Raw genomic sequence first — 21,504 nt, forward strand, 5'->3', positions numbered from 1 at the left:
TATTATAATCGACTTTTGATTTTAGAGTTGTACGATTAAATTGTGTTATTAATAATTGACTAGAGAATAAGGCTTTAACTTTCCATATATCTATCAATGTTTGTGTGTATTATTAATTATTACTTCGTTGTAAGCATGTATGCAGGATGTACTTAGTTGCTTTACGTACTTATTCTTACTTGAGAGGTAAGCCTTGGCTGGCGTAGTGCTAGGTGAGCGAGATTTTTCGATATCTGAAAGTAGATTTGAATGATCATTTAGTAAGTGGACCTCATTATCATATAATATATATTTTATTTATTAATGTACTATTAATATGGTACTATGAGATTTATTATATATTAGGCTATTTTACTATAATAGGTGACTATGTATTAGGTATAGTTATTATGTTTTAATAATTGACTAGTGATATAAAAGTATGGAGTTTGGTTTTTGTCTATAGTATTATAAGGGATGTACTTACTTTAAGAGGTTGTGATATTAAGTGGGTTGCTTACTTACTGATTTAATTTATTTAATGGTTAACTATTGATATATAAGGAGGTACTTACTTCAAGAGATAGGGTTAATTCGAGGATGGTCTAACGTCATGCGAAGGAGGTCTTGATGCCGGTAGTGATGAACTAGTTTGCGATCGTTAGTGCTTTTAGCGGTGATTGATATGTTTATTAAGTGGTGAATTGCTGGTGGACGTGAGCGCACCAAGCCTGAACCTCACCGAGGGGCGCGGCGGGCCTAGCGCGCTTCGCCAACGCCACACGGAGTTCCCAGGCGATCACCCATCCAAGTACTCTCCGTGTCCGGCGCTACTTAACTTTCGTGACCTGACGGGAACGAGTGCACTCAGCGCGGCCAGGGCGTTGGCATTTCTATTTTTTACTTAACATGTTTGTAAGTAGTTGTAGCATGACTGTAATTTGTTGTGTTTGTTGTCTGAGTACTGCATTTTGCTCACATATTTTTGTTGACTGCAGCGTCGTTATTGTTGTTGTTTTGATTTTGGTTGTTTTAGGGTGGTGTTTAGTTAGTTACTTGTGCATAACTTCGGCTACCAAAGGTGTTGATGGGGTAGAACTGATGCCGATGGAATTTGACGAAATCGTTATTGTGTTTAAATGTTACATTCGTCCATTAATTGTCGTAGAATATCGAGACTACGTGATAAGTAACACACATTTTGAGTCGATCCGTTAATTTTCCCACGATCAATCTATCAAGTTACGAGACGAGAAATTTTTAATTTCTAATAAAAATGTATGAGATTACGCTTTTTCGATGTACGCTTTTTCGAAGATCTGTAGCGCAAAGAACAATTCTCTCTCCAACGGTTTCTTTGATACATATTATAGCATCGCCGGAACACTGTTTACGAAAGGCCGACGAAACACATACAGTGTCGCGATAAAGCGTAGGTGCCGACGGGCCGAAAGTGTCGGGAAACTTCAATAGGCCTAATGGCCCACCGATATCCCTTTGGTCCTTCCGTAAAATAATCGGAAGAAGGCGTATATAACCAAAATAGCAGACGGTTACGAACACGTGCGTAGCGGGGATATTGAAAGATGACAAAGGGAAGAAAATTATTACTGGACGTCTAGGTTACATCATCGAGAACACAAAAAGGAAACAAATATGTCCTGACCATACAGGATCTATTGACCAAGTGCTCCCTTAAAATTCCTACTGTAGCGGTTCATGGCCATAAAGAAAGTTCCAGGGCTGAAGCGCACGTGCTGGCCTGTGAAATGTGACGTCCGAGGTCAGGACGTCGTCAAAGAATAGACCCTATGATTTACAATAAAGCGCAAGTGCTTTCGATAAAGGAAACTGATTCCCTACCCCAGAAGAAAACATTCTGTTTCAGGCACCTCGGTATCCTATATGAATGGCAACGAGGAAAGGCTAGAGAGACGCAGAGAGATACAACTGATCAGTGAAGTCGAGTAAACGGTGAGTATGCGAAGAACAATACCAGTACGGCCCAGGTAACGCGTGCTGGTAAAACTATCAGGTCTTCCACGTATAATTAATAAACTCATTGTTAAATCAATCCGCGGAGTATTTCTTTGGCACCGTACACGTCCTACCACCTCACTGATAAAATCGAAAATAAAATCTAAGGAATATTACAACAGACGGATCAATAAACAAAATTTCAAAATGGTAGATTTGTTACATTTAATGAAAGAACTTAGTAGAGGGAAATCTCAAACGGATATACAGAACCTCATAAAGTTCCCAATATTTTCAAGTACCATAATATTGAAATCGAAGTAAAAGGAATGCCATGGTCAATACATATAAATAAATTAAAATTAACGCGCTCGCAATAGATAGTGACGAGCATTCAAACAGGCGGACCAAACACAACAAACAAAAGCAACACGTTAATAATGAAAACTTTTCCTATTATATACAGTACGGGCATCGTTTTTTATGAACAAGAACAAGGAGAGGAACTCTACGGTCCTTGGGATGGAGAACTTCCAGCCTATCACCCGGAGGTGTATGGATAATTACTCACTTACTGTTACCAATTACTCCAACACGCTTATTAAAATATCTTCGACCGTATCATTTGTCAAAACTGTTATTACAATGTAGATGAAATGCCAAAAGCAAAAAGGAATCGTAGACGTAGAGGCTATAATCCAGAATGATCGAGCTCTGTATACGACTGTTAAACTCGATATTTTGTTATCGAACTCACGATAAGAATAAATATAATGACCGAGCCCTTCTCGCTGGGGCATTCGATTGTTGCATATTCACTACCGTAATCTCCAGGTCGCATTGACAAATTTTGAACAGATGTTACGATAATAAAATGAGCCGTGACACTTTAACAATTTATGATTTTACAATCCGCGGGAAAATAACATACTCAATATTCTGATTTGTGACTCAACAAAAATAAAGAAACACATTTATACGTCCTCTGTACTGCATATCTCGTTGAACATGTGGAAAATCGCTAGTAGCACATAGATTATGAAGATACATTTTGCTTGTTATGATATAGTAATCCTACTTTTTCAGCACTGTATCATATTTGGATTTAGGCTTGAAGAACGCTTCTACTTTACTAGTGTTGTTGTTTTTAAGATCTGTTTCTCGTAGTAGGTCTATAGAATTGTACTATATATTCAATATTACTTTATGAATATATTATGAAAATTATGTAAGAAAATTTAAATAAAAGGCAAATTTGAGGTAACAAACTGATAGAGCATGTTATATAAAATATGTTGTAAAACGAATAAACTCACTTCACTTCACTTTTCGTTCACTTTTTATAACACTTCGTGCTTTGCTTTTTTGTAAAATGTTTCGACGTATTCATTTTTTTATTATTTTTATGCAAAATTATGTTATTCTGCCAGAACTTTGTAATTTAATTCTCTCAAGTTAACTTACTGTTTGAAACTGACTCCCTTCTGCGAAAACATTTTTTGACTAAATTTACCCAGATATTTTCTGTATCCAATACTCAGATCCGATGAATATTCGGAGCAGTTCAAGGCTTGAATTTCGAAAGAGGTCCCGGTGCACCTTTATTAAGCGTCAAGTAGGCCAAGGTGAAGAAATTTACCTTTATATATGATAATAGAGTTTATTATGCAGATCTAACAGAGTAACGGTACAAAATGTTACAGAATGATTCAAAGTATTAAAAGAGACTGCGTCAAAATATTTTAACAGATTGATTCGAGCGCTTATTTTGGGGGGTTTTTATATCGTGCTTTCTATACTGTGTGACACTATCGTGGGGTTTTAGTCGGTAAGTCCGACACTACCCCGACAGTGTCCATGAGGATCTCCCCACGAAAAAAAAGTTCAAGGCTTGAATATTTTTAGAAAAATAATAATTTCACTGATCTTAGTATTAATTTCAGTGATTTCAGTAAAAATAAATGTAATTTTCAGTATTACTAACAATTTGTTTTATCCTCTTCCTACCACATTTTGAAATACAAATTTTTAAACCTAAAGTTCAATCTAACAATGAAGGTCATCATCGAGGTTGATACATGTTCCAGTTTCGAATATACATCAAAAGAAGTATTTCCTTTCTTAAGTTGAGGTCACGATAAGCATCTTCAATCAGCATTTTATTCTTTTGTCTTAATGGTGAAAACAAGTGATCGAAGAGATAGTACGCATCAAAATATAATACAATATGCTCAAATATACTACACAATCTGCTACAATATACTGCAAGAGTAATTGAGACCGAACACGGAAGACCAGGAACGATAGCGTCATAAGCAGCTTGTTCCTTTTTGTTCTTTATTTGGAGTTTTAGATTTCTTCCCTTACAATAAGTAGCTCTTTGTGATCTATCTGTTTCCTCTCCTTTTTCCATCTACTTAGGGACTCATTTTTTGGAATCCGCGGACACAGTACGTAATTGATCTTCATCGAGCAATCTTGTCAATACGCATCGTCATTTGCCACTCCCTCATTTGAAGAGATTTGATGATAGTATTCCTATTACGGCATGTATATATTTCATGATATGGAGCAATATCATATGATGGTAATAAAAATTTCTCGAACGATAATCCATTTATTTATATTTTTCAATATCTGTCCTTACGATTGCGTATTTATTTGTTCCACGTATCATATTTATCCATTTGCATAACTGTAGGTGACATTTTTTTAAACAATTTTGCTAATATTTCATAACTTTTTAATTCATATTTCAAAGTGGTAACAGGTGTTTCTTTCTTTTCAAGTCTCCTCCATATCGGGCTTATTTCTAGTAGCCACGCTTGCTTACAAAGCAATTTTATATCTGCACAAGAATATCTTTCAGTACATTTTACTATGTGGTTTACAATATCTGTATTTTCTAATAAGTGGTTGCTAAGGTATAATTTGAATATACCAAGTCGAGCAACTTCATTGGGTAATGATACGTATATTTGCTTTTCGAGACGCCTGAGTAAAGCTGCATCAATGCCCCTAATAACATATTTACAATAAATATTATCGTTCTATTATACTAATAATAATGAAGGAATACTTCAAACAACACAATAACATATTTGGAATTTGGAGAAATATTACGATATTTTCTACTTAGAAAACATTGAAATAACGTGATATACGTACCAAGGGGAATTAGTTGTAGCCAGAAGAACTACATTAGAATTCTCATTAGACACTAATCCATCCAATCTAGAAAGAAGTTCTGACCTGAATCTCTTTGCAGGTTCAGACAATATACAGTCTCCTTTATTTGTGGCGATCCAGTCAATCTCGTCGATAAAAATAATTGTAGGCGAATGACTATAGGCAAGTTCAAATAAAACCTGTTCAGTTTAACAAATGTATTATTCATTAAATATTATATTCGAAATTCCTTAAATTCATTGCCTCATCACGAATATGATATCATTTCGTTTTCCAAACAACTATTCTATTTATATATAAATGACGAAAAATAAAATCAAATCTTTTTATACCTAGAATCTCTCCTTCATAGACAAAGGAACAAAGAAACTTACATAGACAAAGCAACTTACACGTATATACTTCTCGGAATCGCCTCTCCATTTGCTGACAGTTATGTTAATGAGCTGGCAGTTATGTTAAAAAAAGGTGCAATGGCATTGTGTCGCGACTGCCTTCGCTAACTTCGTTTTCCCTGTTTTGTATATTTCTTGTAAACACGTACAGAAATGAAAAGAATACGAGTATCTTACCTGTACCAGGTGGGCCGTACAGCAAAATACCTTTCCAGGGGGAAAACGGGCCATCAAAAAAGATATGATACTTAAGGGGATACACAACGGCCTCCTTAACAGCGGTTTTACATTCCTCTAGGCCTATAACGTCATCCCAATGTACATTTAATTTGTTTACTATGATCTCCTGTGACGATACAAAGATAAAATGGCGTCTTCTCTATATTAAGTAAGTGTTACGTAATTTGATATTTGAAGCGTTACTGAAATCACGTCATTGTCGATATACGTTGGACGGTTCATCGACGGGAATTTTATCGTTTAAAAGCTTTACGATACGTATATTAATCGAAAATAACTTACGCATGAGATGTCCTCAGCAATTTTTCGTAATTCCGGATTATCTGAATAAAGCTTTGCAATGCATTTCAATATCTTCGATTGCATGGATTGTTCCATTGGGACGTTAAATAGCTCTTCTGATGAACGTCCATCACTCTCATTGGGGAATATTGACGTCACTGTCATTGCGAGATTAATATGATTCGCATTATCATCAGTTATCTTCTGCTGTAGATTCGTCTCTTTCACAGGCTCACTTCTCGCTTGTTTACTAACAGATTTGGCTTTTGTCTCAATACTTCTACAAACACTGGATCATATTGTAATACGATACGTTGAATACGATACGTTGAATACGTTGAATACCGTTTAATATCGTTAAATAATTTAAATTCTTACGTTTTGCTTGCATTTGTCACTTCCCTCGTCATTTCCCTTCCAGTTATTTTCTTACACAATATGGGATATTTTTGAAATTTCATCTTGTAATAATTTTCATACTCTGCAACGATAATTTCCAAATCGATGTTGTCGCAAACCCGATGTTCGGGAGATAGACGAGCTTCCCGGAATAATACATCGCTAACGTCTATATACATAAAAAAATGTAGTTTTTAATTAATTATAGTTTTTAACTAATTAAAAATATTTTTCGCAATGACTGAACACTATAAGATAACCATCAAACAACTGTTTTATCTCTAGGTAAGACAGGCAAAAGAATGTATTTACTATATAAATCCTCGAAGATAATTTCTTGTCTTCTGCTTTTTAATTTCCAATTTTTAGATGGATAAGAATAATTTGAATTTATACTTCATATATTTGTTTATAACTAGTTAATCTACATAATCGATTGAGTTATTCTTAACTACTGAATTACCGATGTCGAATTTTCAAATTTGGTTTCGCCTTCTCTTTCCATGATGTCCACTGATTTCTATTTCGATTGGTCACTGACACTATTCAAAAGAATTGGAACTAGGAATATATTTTAATTATAATATACTCACCCATTGTGTTCCAAATAATCACATACAAGGTATAATATGTTCCGATGACGTTCCGAAATACGACTCTCCTCCTAATGCAACATGGATATAGAAAGATGGATGCAACATGGAAATAGAAAGAGAACACCATGTATAGATACTTCCTGTCCATGTTTAATCAGGCATGCACACTAGTGGACACTGACGCTGCTCGTATACCGCTGTTACATATTTCCTGTACAAGTGCGCGTCATTAGACAAGGACGGAACATCCTCTCTCTACTTCTCTATCGCGTTTTTAGTTCGCTCACGCGCTCTGTACTTATATCTATTACATTTCCACCCTAGGCAGCGGCCGTGCAGTGACTTACAAAAGCTCCGAACGGTTCCATCCTGGGCGGACGGTTAATTGCGTTCGGTACTTCGAGGCAGAAAGGTGAGTACAGAATCGCTCCTCTTAGTACTCTTATTAGAAGTGTTATCATCGAATATAAGTTTTTTCAATAAATTCTTATCGTTTTACGATCTTTCTAGAATACAATGACGCCAGCAATCGATCATTTTCGCGAATTTATTGTAAATTAATTGGGGGAATATCTGGAGTTCTTTATCGGTTTCGACTGTAAAATCAGCAACTATTCGAATTTTTCATTCATAATTGTGACATTTTCGACACTTCCGTTGCCAAGACCCTCTTGACAGATTTTTGGCACGTTCCATCACCCTTGTTAAACGAGTGCACATTGGTGGATATATTGATTTTAAAAACCAATACGTGTACGAGATTTATTATCTCACTGGGACAAAGAAATCCGTTTTATTCGCGAATTTTCCGTGTTTCTTCTTAATTTTCGTGAGTGTCTGGCGCGGAGCATTATTTGAATGAACTTTTCATCGTTCAGATTATATTTCGTTTAAAAAGATTGAAATTGATGTCGAGAAGAAATGAAACAAGGTGCTCGGGCATTCCATCGTTTCCCGGGGAAAGAGAAATATGAAAAAAACGGTCGTTCTTCCTTCTGCCATTTTCGTCCATTACCAAAATGGTATGACCCAAATGTCCCGGGCCGTGAATCAATCAAGCGAATTTTGAATAATTTTTGAATAATATCCAGTTAATAATTTGTGAAACAAATTAATTTCATTTTATTGTTGGAAACAAATTAGTTGGATTTTTCTTTCTTTAGCAGTTTTCGCCGGAGTTGACCTGACGTGCTACTTCAGTTTCCATCATCGCTTCTCGAAACTTCCAACGTCCTTGGTGTTGGAGTCTCCTTGACCAGGTGAGTACATAGCTTCTAGATACTCGTCGCTGTTCATCCTTACGAGCCTCTCGAGAAAAATCCGCAGTTAATATTCTGCTAATCCCTGCTGCTTTTAAAGACCATAAGTAGTCGTCCGTAAGGTTTAAAAGATTTCGAGTAGATTTGTATTACGTATTTTATCTTCTAATTTTTAAAGAGAGGGTCGTGTTTAATCAATTGAAAATGACGAAACTGTAATGGGACATTATTATCAAATATTAAACGTGGTTCCATTGGGTACTTTTATGGTCTTTGCGAGATATATATGCATTATACGTTGCTACTAGCAACGCGTAGCGATGAACGATGGAGAGCAGTACCTTCGTTATCTCGTCTCGGTTGTGTACATATCAGTAATGCACAGTACTCGTACTAAATATCTTACAAATTCCACACAGATTTTCAGATTAGTTTCGAATAATACCAACACGACCATGATAGTCACAGTACAGTATTAAATGGTGCCACTATGCATAATACACTCCTAAAATGTTTCTACAAATATATTTGTCCGAATATTTTTGTCAGCTACTATATCCTAACCACGGTTTATTAAACAATATATAGATTTAAAAAAGAATATATAACGACATTACTTGTTTAGGCTAGATTGGTTTAACTTGTATAGTTTTAGTAACTGTGTAAGATCAAACAAGAACTTATCGTTAGTTTGGCGAGATCTGATTACACGAAGCAACATAATTGCTTTGAAACTCAGGACAGAAAACAATGTCAACCGGTAGACGCGTTTGTCTGGTGAACGTGTAACGCGTGAATAATAGATAGCGACAATCACGCGAACGCTAGTTACAGCTGACTTGGCTTACATTGTAGCATTCAAACTAGAGTATACGAGCCGTAAGCACTATTGAAAGTTCAAAGACCGACTAGTGAGCTTCATCCTGTCTCATTTTTTAACCAGGCGATGGATCGACGAATCGTATTGATTTCGAGGATTATTATAGTTCTGTGGAAATTTTAAAGCGTGGTTTGTCTAATCTTGTCTCGTTAGCTACAGACCCTTTGGCGAGCAGCCTGAAACTTGATCCAGTTTCGAGAAAATGAAAAATTCGTTTCTTCTCTTTGCTTCCCTGTTCCTTCTTTCCTCCTTTTTCCCTTTTTACATCGCGTTAGGACCCGTTAAATAATATTGACTGCCGTGGACGCTGGCTGAGAAGTGCACTTTATAACTAGCTTTAAAATCACTGACGTCGATGAGGACAAAGGTAAGTTAGAGGGTCATTTATCTGAGCTGGTGTTATTCGACCTGAACCCTGCAGCTTTTCAGAGTTTCTTTCGTTTTTCTTTTAAGAGCAGAGATGTTAACTGGTCTCTTGTTACGTGTAAGGAGTATGTACTAAAGCTTATTTATCACCAATTGGTTGCTCAAAGTCGAGATATACATACCTATATTATATTAATACGTTACAGAAGATTACGCGTTAGTTAGCTTATGAGAATTTATAGTGTGTCACAGATCACAAAAGCAGAATGACTACTTTTTCATAAACGATATATGTATATGAATTGAAAGTTTAACTATTACGTCACATACTTCTCTCGATAAAGGTCGTCGAGTGCATATTGTTAAAGAATATTAGCCATTTGAATTCAATAGTTTCGAAGATACTAATGCTTCTGTGAAGTTTTTGCAGGCTGTTAATTTTTTATTGAGATACTACAAATTTTAAATAACTTCGATTAGAAATAAAAATCACATTACATTAACGCGTAGAATGTAACGTAACGTAGATAATGTAAATATAAATTATATTACAAGGAAACAATACGGGTAGGTAATGTGAAACATTCTGGTTAAAATTGCATCCTTTGAAGGCTAGGACACACAGTACTTACGAAGTAGATTAAGTACCAAATGGGGTACTTAAGAAAATTCATGTTGTCATTGTTTAATAAACATCTTCAGCTAATAGCTTTCTGCAAAAGCTGGTTTAAGTTATGCTAGCTTGTTCCTTATTAATTGCAATTATATTGTTCGTATCTCCTAGAGGATTAACAATCCATTTTTATAATGGATAATAAAAGTAAATTCCTATTAGGTTGTCCCAAGTTTCTTTCGTTTTATAAAGAAATGACAGTTATGTTATTCTATATTATTTTATATTAAATTGGAAAAAGGTGGATCACACGTAATTCAATAAAATAATATAAAACGAAAAATGTTGTACATCTATTACTTTCTTATAAAACGAAAGAAACTTTTGGAACAACCTAATATTTCTCTACTACGATGCTTCTACAGTGCTAAAATATTTGATAAAAATGTTAAGAAATTCTAATATTGATTTAAGCGTATCGATTTATCCACTCTTCATATTTGATCAAACAGAAATTGTTAATTATGATTTACACTTAAAAGCGGATTGCATATTATGAGGATAAATTATCAAATTCATCTCTAATATACACATTAGAGAATCATTCATAGCCGCAATCCTGTTTACCGCTAACATTCCTGGTACTCAATAATTCATTAGGTGTCTGCTTTAGCCGCACAGAATACACCTGTAAATAATTAATCGCCATTAATATTCCATCGACTTTTGAAAATCCCTCATGTGATCTATTTCATGCGATGAGAATATGTATAAATTGAGATTGCGATCGACCATCCTCAGTCGGATAAATCGAGTGATTCAAATTATAACACAAAAAAAAGTTAAAACTAGTTACATTATCTTTTTCAATTTTTATGTATTATTTGGCGGAAGAAACTTTGGTAATTGGTAAGTAAAGTTCACCTCCTTAATGTTAATGATTTTAATATGTTATTAAGCTCAAAGTTCTAAGGAATTTTCTATATATATATATATATATATATATATATATACATATACATAACTGTGTGCGTATATATATAATATACGTATAACAGCCAAAGTTCAGCTCTCAAGTGTACGCAAAACTTTTATGTTCATTTTACGCTATACCAGTATGTTTCATGAATTTGTTTGCTAACAGTATCGAAACAAATAACAAGCAGAGGACGAGCTATTCATGAATTGTTTTGCCAGCGTGTACGCTCCCAATATTTTCTATTTGAGAAAACATACTTGTTGCTATTGCAACTACAAATATCTTTACAGTCGACGCTTTTGCCGCGAATCATTGACTAACATGTAAAATCGAGAAAAAACATGGTTTATTGTGATGGAAATGTGGAAAACCGCAAAACCGATATAGAAGGGAAAATAAAGGAAAGGAAGGTAGGGATAAGTAGAAGCTTGGGGCCAAGTTTAATTCACTGAAACCGAGCTGCTTGTATTATCGCAAAACAAAATTGCCAGTACGTCATTTCCGTACTCTCGTCCTCGCGAAAATGGTTTTGCTCGTTAAGAAAAAACGAAGAGACAGGGAAGAGAGGAAAAAGCAAACGGAGAGCGCTTTTAAAAAGCTGGCGAACCGTGTGTTACCACAACGAGATACGCGGTGCTATTTGTCGCTTTAAATTGTGTCGCAACTCGTTTTTGAGATCTTTGCCAGGGACGCGTTAAAACACGCTGCAAATATATTTCTGGCTTTTCTGGGGTTTAACTGAAATATGACAAATAACGTTGTAAAACATATGTACTTATGACTTACAGAGTAATTGAGTGTACAAAATATAATAGCCAGCGATTTAGGGCTTTAAAAGATCAAAAGAAAAGAAAAGAAAAGAAAAGAAAAGAAAAGAAAAGAAGAAAGATAATATGTTGCGGCAGTTTAAGTCGATCTAAGAAAATAGATAACGGGAGGGGGGGGGGAGGGCAAAGCTAGTTAATCTGGAAAGAATCCAAGCGTCAATTTCAAGCATTTACAGAGAATCAAGCGGGCTGGTTAAGGTCGTGAGTTGAGCAATTATCCCGCGTTAGGTTCAATCAGGTTAGTCCCACGCGAAATTGATCCAACCATGCGAAAACGAGTGTATTCTGATTTCTGTCGCAGATACTTCTGGCTAGTGCAGTACCTACACGGTGGTTGTTGAAATAGCCGCTTCTCATCTATTTTCCGCAGCGCGGACATCATCCTTTGATCCCTTACGACTAATGAAGTTTTCAAAAATGTACGGCAGTTTGAGATTCTACTTGAAAATGATCATGATTGCGGTCTGCGTACCGCCTGCCCTTCTTTTCGTTCTTCCGTTAAAGACTGGTAAGTTGATACTGATTAATTATGCGATCGAAATCCTATATAATGGCTACAAAAAATATTTGCATCATTATTCTCGTTTCCTAATGAATCGCTGTTTTAATCAAGTTTTATATTGCATCAAATTTCTGTAGTTACACGAAAGTACTAAATTATAGAAAACTTGATATACACGGATTTAATTAATTGATAAATTAGTCGATATATAGGCATTATTATTTATTATATTATATATTATAGCCATTATATATTAGTAATGTATATATACACTTTTGAATTTTAGCCTTCTATTATTCTTATATCCTTTAAACGTCATTTCAAGCTACAAGCGACTTTAACTCAAATAGCTCGATTTCAAGTTCTAACGTATACTGTAAAGCACACTTGCGAAGTGAAACAGTAAACACGATATGAAAACTCTCTCCCCAGTAAGAAATCGAATATCCAATTTCAATCGTGCTTCATCGATAAAGCATCAATGCTACGTAGAAGCATCGTGGCAGCCGCAATGCGGATCCGTTGATCAAAAATTTCCTGGCACGATCGTTTTCGTAACGCTATTAGCCGTTTCAGTATCAGGGATGTTTTAAAAATCCGTATCGGATTGTACCATGAAGCGCAATAGCGCTTCGTTTATTTATTTACGAGAAGTGCCGATCAACTCGATTGCACTGCTCTTTTTTTTTGTCGAAACATACCTTTCAACGCGTTCACGCTTCACTTCATCAGCTATATCAGAAACGTTACACTAAAGAGTCAAAAGGTTGCCAAATATTCGTGCTTTACCTTTTGTTTGTGTGACGTTCTGTAATTGGTTTTCCAATTCAAGAGGTAATTTATACATTAGTTTTTTCTTTATTTGGTTTACGATTATTTGAAAGAAAAGTAATTACGAGAGGAAACTCTGATAGACTAGCGACAAGCTACGTTCGGAACCGAGCGCGCTGTGAATTGACAATCGTAACCAAACATCGCGACACAGTTCACCACACTATGCGTACAGCATGATCACGCTGAGTGGCGTTGAAACGGTTAACGTAACTGCGCGTACGACCGTCGAATGGCAAAGATATTCAAGCTGAGAATCGTTTTCAGATGCTACAAACAACCGCTGTGCTGACTTTGAAGGAGAAACCATTCGACATGATCTTACGTTTGAGCCGGGGCCTTCGGTTTGCAGTTTCTGCGTCTGCTACAATTCGAGGCTGAAGTGGTGCATATCGATCGTATGCAACCCGCCCGTAGTGAGTATATGCTCATTACTTAAACACTTAACACAACCAGAGAGAAACTAAAGCACACCGTTAATGCGAATAGGGTACACAGCGATTCATCTAACTTGCCTTGAATTACTTTTACAAAGAGAAACATGGACAGGAATAATTCTTTGTTACGAGTCGTTTAATTTATTCGTTCGTTAGAACGATTGGTCTGACAAATTCAAAGTCTTGTTCCGTATAAATATTTTTAAACAAGCACGTCATAAGCTTTGTATATTTTTTTTATCGCAACGAAACTGTTCAGAGAAATGTTGAAATTATTAATTACAAAAGAAGACATTTACGTTGTAAAAATGTTAGCGAAAACATTTGTGAAAAAGTTACTTTGTTATAAATTCTACAAAAGGAAATATTGAAAATCACGCCCCATTTATTCAGTTGCACGTATGAAAAGTATTTTGCATTCGCGCAAAAAAATCCCTTAAGGATACATATTTTATAATAATTGGAGTGTCAAAGTTATTACGCGGATTGGCGTACACGTGCCTTTCAATGAAACTAGGTTATTCATTTGTTATTCGTTCCTAACTTTCAACTTTATGATTTTTGCGGAATAAAATTTTATATTCCGGTTCAGTTTATAAATGATTCATTTTGAATTTAATAAAATTAGAGTTACAGCAGTGTAATTTAACAAAGAACAAATAATCATTTGTACTTTATTAAAATGTTCTTTTAGCGTCTCGTTTTAATATTTCTCTAATAATATTTTGTTAACCGTTATATTTAAATGAAGGTTTTCAAAGCAGAGACGTACTTTAACGTAGGAAATGGACGTACATTTATAATGAGAATTCAGAAGCAAAAATATTTCATACAAAAATAAATATTCCCCATGTGTAAATAGCTACGTTATGACTTTTATATGTATCTAACGTTTTTCCATGCAAGGTAACGTATATTTGCTTCTTCGCTTCTTCGCTTCTTCGCTTCTGAGTAGTAAAACCTGGCATTCATGCGGCTGATAGGTAGTTACGCGCTGACAACGAAAAACATAAAATGAATAAAAAACATGAGCCATCCTATAAAAAAAATAAAGCTGCTTTTATCTTTCATTACATATTCGTCAGAATATTGTTAATAAATATTTAAGTTCAGATTTCAGCTTAAATAAATGCATAGGATTGGACATTTATTTATATATGTATCTGCGAACGCTTTTTGACATAAAATTTTTATAACGACTAAAATGACATATTCCGATATTAAATTAATTTGATGAGAATAAAAACTGAATTTTTTAAACGAGATTTTGTATGAAGTTACATTTATTGGGAAAAATTCATTCTTTTATAATATGATAAAACGAGACTCATAGTCTGTATAAATCATTTCATGGAATATTATGTGTATGTACATGTGTTCTACGCTTTTATTATAAAAATGCTAAATGAACATAACGATCAAATGCATCGACAAATTGATTATCTTTTATTTGTTTCGAACTACAAATTGATTGAGACATTCGTGTTTGCTAAATTGCGAATTTAACGCAATGAAGTCGTCTGAATCCCTTGCGAGCATGTAAATATAGCGTCGAATTAACAGGTCAATTACTTGAGGTTGGAACTGAAAGAAAGAGAAAGATGGAGGAGGTCTTACCTTTGAATGCTGGACACTTCTAAAGCCCACAGTTCGCTGAAATTGCCAGAGAATTCAATTAAATGGCAAATTAAACCATTGAACTGAATCTGTTTCCAATCGTGAGCTTGGAGGTTCTACCCTTTGAATTTTTAAACCAGTCAACCTTCTTTTGTACGTATGGTAACGAATATAATTCATAAACTAATGAAGTGTGTAATTCAATTGAAAGCTCTTTTCACTGAATTCAGTTTAGATTAAGAAAAATGATATAATAACGAAATTATCAATTTACAATTTATAGAGCGTATACTTTATTCGAAAGTGAAGTTTATTACTGCAAATATTAGTTGGCTATTTATAGCCTGTTTGAAAAGGTGATTTAATTTCGATTGATTTTCGATAAGTTTTTGTTGGTTTACTCAGGTTAATTAATCTCCAATAAAATAGAAATACCAATCCGGTAGTATAATTGCTTTCTTGCTTATTACTTTTTTACCAATTAGCGATGCACGATTCCAGACCAGTAAATATTTTTCCATCGGGAGAAGTCAGGTCGAGAGATGCAAGATTTATACGCTCGTTCTGTCAGTTATCCCAGTGTCTGTTACGCGATAGAAAATGAACGAACTGAATAATAAATGCATTATCGGCATGAAGATTGCTTGATGTAGGCCACCGCTTTTTTTCTATCCTTCCGATACCATTTTTCTTTACTTTTTTTTTTTTTTTTTTTTTTGCGAAACACTTTGCTAGTCGTGAGAAGCAGCAATTCCCTTCTGCGAATCAATTACGGTTCACGAGAAATTGTATTATAGCCTGGAACGTATTCAAATTATCTTCAATTATTCTCGGCTGTTTCCATTTCCATTCGTCTCTTACGTAAGTACTCGTTTGATGTACGTACATCGTGAGACAATAATCGTTAACACCTTTAATGTCTTCAGTATTATAGAATAAGACGCGAAAATACGTTGAAACCTGACTTTTAGATTCGCGAGACTCTATAAGGCTTCGAAAGTCTCTTGTTTCAGGCCGAATAAAAAATTGTAGATGAAGAATTACATTGCGAGGTCTGTTAAGGAAAATTTTAAATCGTATCGTTGTAATAGGATTATTTCAGCGAGGGAAATTACGTGTTGCGTGCGAAGCCACGAGCTTTCTTTCAGGCTAATATATATAATTGTCCTATCGAACTTTCCATCTAAACCGTTGCGCTCACACGTGGATTTTGCATTTCAATTTTCTTACTTACAGTCCAGTCCAGTGAGACCAAGTTAAATTTTTCAGCCCTCCGAGGTAGAATATGTTTTATAGAGAGACGTACAACGCCATGAAAGGGAGACAGATCAATAAATTGGGTTATCTTTAAATTACTGACAATCATTTCATCGACGCGGTTTCACCGACACCGAGTCCCCCGGCAACGTCTGACAAAGCTTATTTACCGATACACTGAACCACAATCATTTTACCGACCTCTTCCTTTGCTGACAGTTATTATACTCGCTGTCATATGTTATCGTTGATTATACATCTTTATTTACAAATTCGTTCCTGTGTATAACGAAACAAAGGAAGAAACGAAAATGATACGTTTCATGACGCATTGTTAAATTATTAATTAACGAGAGTTACATATCTACATGAATGCTTTGAAATGTCAGTTATAATTCATGAAAATGGATACAAGCCATTTTACTATACATAAATATAGGAATATAAGATGCTAAGTAATCTTCCTATGTAATCTCCTCCAGCTTTTTCTAGTTTGATCAATAATTATTAGTACATGTTAGGAAAATAAATAGAATTTTTGTTCTCAAGCGAGGTATAATTTAAATTTTGTATGTACACAAAAATGTTAAATTAATAATGATTATAATAATCAATAAACTATGATTACAGAGGATGGGTTTTTTGATAAAATGACATTCTGACAAATATATATAGATCGATATATATATAGATATAGATAGACAAATATATAGACTCTTACAACAGTAGTTATGAATGAACAGTAGTTATTGTATCAATTCCGTTCTTCAGAAGCTTCATTTGTGAAAAGACAATTCGCCAGAATATGGATTCACTGTAGTTATAGCTATAGGATTTCAATCTAGTTGACAGACTTGCTTTACGTAGAGAATATCTGTCTCTTGTTCTACCTTATCGCGATTCTCTCCTCATCTTATACGCTTTGTCGAGCAAAGTAATATTGGCATATATCTCGGCTCTGGTTACAATCATTAGTTTCCGCCTAAACGGTTAGAATCACATAGCTCGCGCTCTACTCTCGTTTATTCACCATTCAGGCCATATGGTCGCATGCGACGAGTTTTATGTTAATTCCGACCGATTACAATACCTTTCTTTCGTTTACAAGGAACGACGAGACTGGCAGTTGCGTGATTTGCAATGCAAAAGCCGCGATATCTGCACGATAACCTAACCTCAACCGATTTTGTTGTACTATTCTTATGTGGACTTCGTTTGTACCACTTTCGTAACAAAAATAGAATACGTAGAACACAGCATTCCGTTATGCGATATTGTCGATTCCTAACATCCGAAAAATCAGAGATAATTTTTTTCCCTACAGTTGTACATTTGTGTGAAAAATTACGAACGTAAAGTTGTTTGGTGCATGCACAGTCCTCCCCTACCCTGCATTTGCGTGGACATGCTAGAAAGATTCACTTTTCCACGGTGAAACTGTATGTATTATAATTTCATTTTTACAAAGGTCGAACATCCTACTATACATAAATTTAATATTAATATAAGCAGGTTTCCTGTTAAGTATTACATCTGACGCATAAGCACACGTGTGTACGAGCCTTGGTTTTAAATGTCTTATAGTAGACACCGAAAAGATTATTCAGTTGGATATCTGACTCAACATCAATATTTTACTAGGAGATAACATGTTAAGAACACGTTGGTGGATGGCATGGGAGATGATGAATGAAGACATACTTCTGTGAGATACATAAAATAGTAGTCAGAACGTATTTTGGCGCTTGGGGACAGCAACAGCTGGTGATACTGTCATACACCTCCATTTATAAACTTTCGAAAATCGATGTGACCTTCAAACTTTAGTGTATTCTGTTTCACAGCACAAAATATTTCCGAAACGTACGTTTATTGTTACAATGAACTTGACTAATGGCTCTGAAATACTATCCTTGAAAAAACAATGGGGGAATTAGAGCAAAAAAAAGAAGGAAATAAACAAAGACCTTGTTGGTTCGTAAAAATAAAATATGCTACAGGAAAAACTTTTTCCAACTGATTGAGATGCGACAAGCTTTAAAAGCTATGACGCGAATCGAGCGTTTGTCTACAAGAGCGCATTTTCGGTGGATATATAGATATACATGTATATGTGACGAAATATACTAAAGCAATATTGACCCTTTGTCGCTGAAAGTATCAAACTACAAAACTTCCTTTCAAATTTTCAGAATAAGGAAATCAGGATCATGATAAATAATTGGAACATAATTAAAAATAATATATCTTCTCTATAAGATAATGAATACATTGGTTCATTTAATTTTTATGGATATTCAAACGCTTCTGTGAAATAAAACGTCAAGATTATAGAGTATAAAATTCATAGCTATGAAATAACTAAAACTCTGATGTATTATTAAAAATATACGTTAGGTTCTATGTAGTGATACATACAAAGATTACATGTACAAACCCATAATTAACACAATGCTACCGCAACCATTCTGCAATCTACCTTGCCCAAAACACTCTTCCAGTCACCTCCAAACTCTTCAATTCTCTCCACCTAACCACCCACAAACCATTCACAAACATGCAATTCTCGACAAAAGAAGAACTTGTCGTCAGTTGTCCTTAACATCTCGTTCATTCATTTGGTCCCTATCCCCCTATTTCCTCCCACTGCGATGATCGCACTACATTTTTCCACGTCTCTATTCTATTCTCTGGATGACCTGAATTCTCGAGCAGTCGAGTGACGATTGATCTGTACAATTGATCGATTTCTGTTTATTACAGCCATGCAGGAAATTTCGTCTTGGAAAGCGATGCTGTGATTTCGAATGCTTGGACCATGTAAAAAACATTACCGGAACCGGTGAAATTTATGTCCTTGAGGATGAGAAATCCTCCAGCTCCTCGACTCACCAACAAACGTGATGAGCTCAATGGTGCTGTTGCGGCTATATTAATTTTTCAACAAGGATCCAGATGGCGCCGTGGACGAAATTCAATCATTATAAACGTCAACGATCAACATCAGCCATCAGGTAATTTCATATTGGTGACTTATTTCTTCTGTGTTATTTCTTCTAATTTTATTGTTAGTTCTTCCATTTGTATTCCAAAAGATTGAACTCTTTTTACGTGCGTGTGTGTTTTTCTTTTTTTTGTAACTCGTCGAGTTGCAATTCTAATTTTTGCACTTCCTCCTTCATGTCCTCTATGTGCTTCTCGAACTCTTGTGTCGTCCTGTCTTTGTCGGAACATTCTACTTGAAGATCAGCGAGTTGATGCTCGGGATCGTAATTCAATTTTTGGTCATTTTATTGCTGTCATTTTATCAACTTCTTTCTTCTTCTTTCTTTTTTTTTTTTTGAACTTAAAATCTTGATTTAAGGTTTGTGTTTCACTATATGATTTATTATTATTAACTAGTTCAACATTATTTTCAGTAGATTTTTTTTTCGCGTGATTTTTATACATATTTAAATAGTTTAACATGAGCAAATGCATCGTACGTCAGATATACCATTTTTAATAAATTGTCGCCTTTACAACTCGAGTTACCTCTGAACGAGTCGCATGATTGATCAATAAGCCATGAGTAATTATGCAAATTCAGTATTTTTTTCATCTATCTATCTGAATATTATAACAAAGACTTTACATTGAATATTTTATTAAAATTGTAAGTTTTTCATAAACGCTTCAAAATCCACAGTCTATTGATCAACTCCTCTATCCTTTCTCTTTCTCCTCACTAAAATAGATAAATTCCTAATGTAGTTTGTGGATAATATTTTTTTTTTTTTTTTCTAAAGCAAATCACATTTATCATCTGATATATTTTTTGAAATAATTTCTGTCTGTACATTTTCTTCTTTTCCCTTACTCCTCTTTCTCTTTCTAATGAATTCTTTTTATTCCGTAAAATAGTTTTTGTATATTCAATTTTGTTAAGTGCAATCCTTATTTCTGATAACTTACTTTTACTAGATAATTCTTGTGAATCTTCTACTACATCTTCCATATCATTTTGAGTGCGGCTTCTACCTTCAGTAAATTTAATATCTTGAACCGTATCATTAATTTCAATAGCTCTTTCGGTATCAAGTAAATCGCACTTATTATTTAATATACCTTTTGAATTGACTTCTGTCTCTGTAGTTTCTTCTTTTGTATCTTCTTCGAGTTTTCTTCGTTCTTCTAATCCACCCTTCTCATTTTCTAGGATCTTCCTTGTTGTTACGCCGCCTAAAACATCTGCACGCCAGCCCGCGCCAGCTCGCGCCACCGGACAACAACCAGCCTGCGTAACGTCACTTCGACCCTCAATAAACCTAAGGACCCACCATAACTTTCACTTCCCTGTATTGTTTCGCCATGTGTCTTCAATCCGTTTGTCTTGAAGAATTTCTAAAGCTTAAAAATATTCTCGAAACACAGTCGGTTTTTAGAGAGGTCCTTGGGTTTATTAGTCGCACTTAAAACACGGAGAAAGCGGGTATGCACCCATTAGGAAAATCCGAATAGCCCTCTAATAAAACAAGCTATGTTTTCCTCACGCACACAGTCATCTATCCACCACGATGGTAGGAGACTTCCTACTCATCCCTTCGAGCAGTAGTGCAGGTCATGACCAATCGACACCGCGGTTCAAATTTTTTGACACATTGTACAAAGGTGTATATCAACGTAACTGTACCTGTATGTCTATATTCGAGATTATTTATCTATTCAAGATAGCAAAGTAAAAATACTATATAGAGGATTTAATTAATGTGTGGATCAACGTATGTATCACTATATGTAACAATAATATTGACTGTATATGTACGTGTGTAATAAAAGATTTCCGGTTTACAATGTTTACGATACTGATATAAAAATACCATATAGAGGATTTAATTAA

General features: G+C 34.9%; 1 protein-coding gene, 1 long non-coding RNA gene and 2 pseudogenes across 7 annotated transcripts; 2 read left to right on the forward strand and 2 right to left on the reverse strand.

Annotated features, from left to right (window-relative positions):
• Positions 1–749: 749 nt before the first annotated feature.
• Positions 750–868, reverse strand: LOC143302962 (5S ribosomal RNA; annotated as a pseudogene).
• LOC117164304 (uncharacterized) lies at positions 779–3,533 on the forward strand. The gene is made up of 3 exons (XR_004465643.2): positions 779–894; positions 1,868–1,953; positions 2,423–3,533. It is a non-coding gene; the product is annotated as an uncharacterized LOC117164304 (long non-coding RNA).
• Positions 3,534–3,596: 63 nt separating this feature from the next.
• Positions 3,597–7,373, reverse strand: LOC143302422 (katanin p60 ATPase-containing subunit A-like 2; annotated as a pseudogene).
• Positions 7,374–7,385: 12 nt separating this feature from the next.
• Positions 7,386–21,464, forward strand: LOC117164577 (uncharacterized). 6 transcript variants are annotated; one of them, XR_013058746.1, is made up of 6 exons: positions 7,386–7,469; positions 8,221–8,316; positions 12,283–12,489; positions 13,582–13,730; positions 19,389–19,639; positions 20,824–21,464. XR_013058746.1 is itself a non-coding variant. In XM_076619709.1 (5 exons), exons 3-5 carry the CDS (start codon positions 12,384–12,386, stop codon positions 20,848–20,850), a joined length of 282 nt encoding a protein of 93 aa, XP_076475824.1. In that variant the 5' UTR covers positions 7,386–7,469; positions 8,221–8,316; positions 12,283–12,383; the 3' UTR covers positions 20,851–21,464. The 6 variants fall into 6 exon arrangements, 2 of the variants coding, with proteins under 2 accessions (XP_076475824.1, XP_076475823.1); XR_013058747.1 differs by having other exon boundaries at positions 8,224–8,316; XR_013058748.1 differs by lacking the exon at positions 7,386–7,469 and adding an exon at positions 7,723–8,079.
• Positions 21,465–21,504: the final 40 nt, after the last annotated feature.

This window comes from Bombus vancouverensis, chromosome 7 (genome assembly GCF_051014615.1).
Source record: "Bombus vancouverensis nearcticus chromosome 7, iyBomVanc1_principal, whole genome shotgun sequence".
Lineage (NCBI taxonomy): Eukaryota > Metazoa > Arthropoda > Insecta > Hymenoptera > Apidae > Bombus > Bombus vancouverensis.

Excerpts from the sequence above, each read along its gene's own strand:
- LOC117164577 (XM_076619708.1), top strand. The coding sequence starts at position 12,384 with ATGAAGTTTTCAAAAATGTACGGCAGTTTGAGATTCTACTTGAAAATG. Across the intron at positions 12,490-13,581 it reads CGTTCTTCCGTTAAAGACTG|ATGCTACAAACAACCGCTGT; the intron begins GTAAGTTGATAC and ends AATCGTTTTCAG. Across the intron at positions 13,731-19,388 it reads TCGTATGCAACCCGCCCGTA|CCATGCAGGAAATTTCGTCT; the intron begins GTGAGTATATGC and ends TGTTTATTACAG.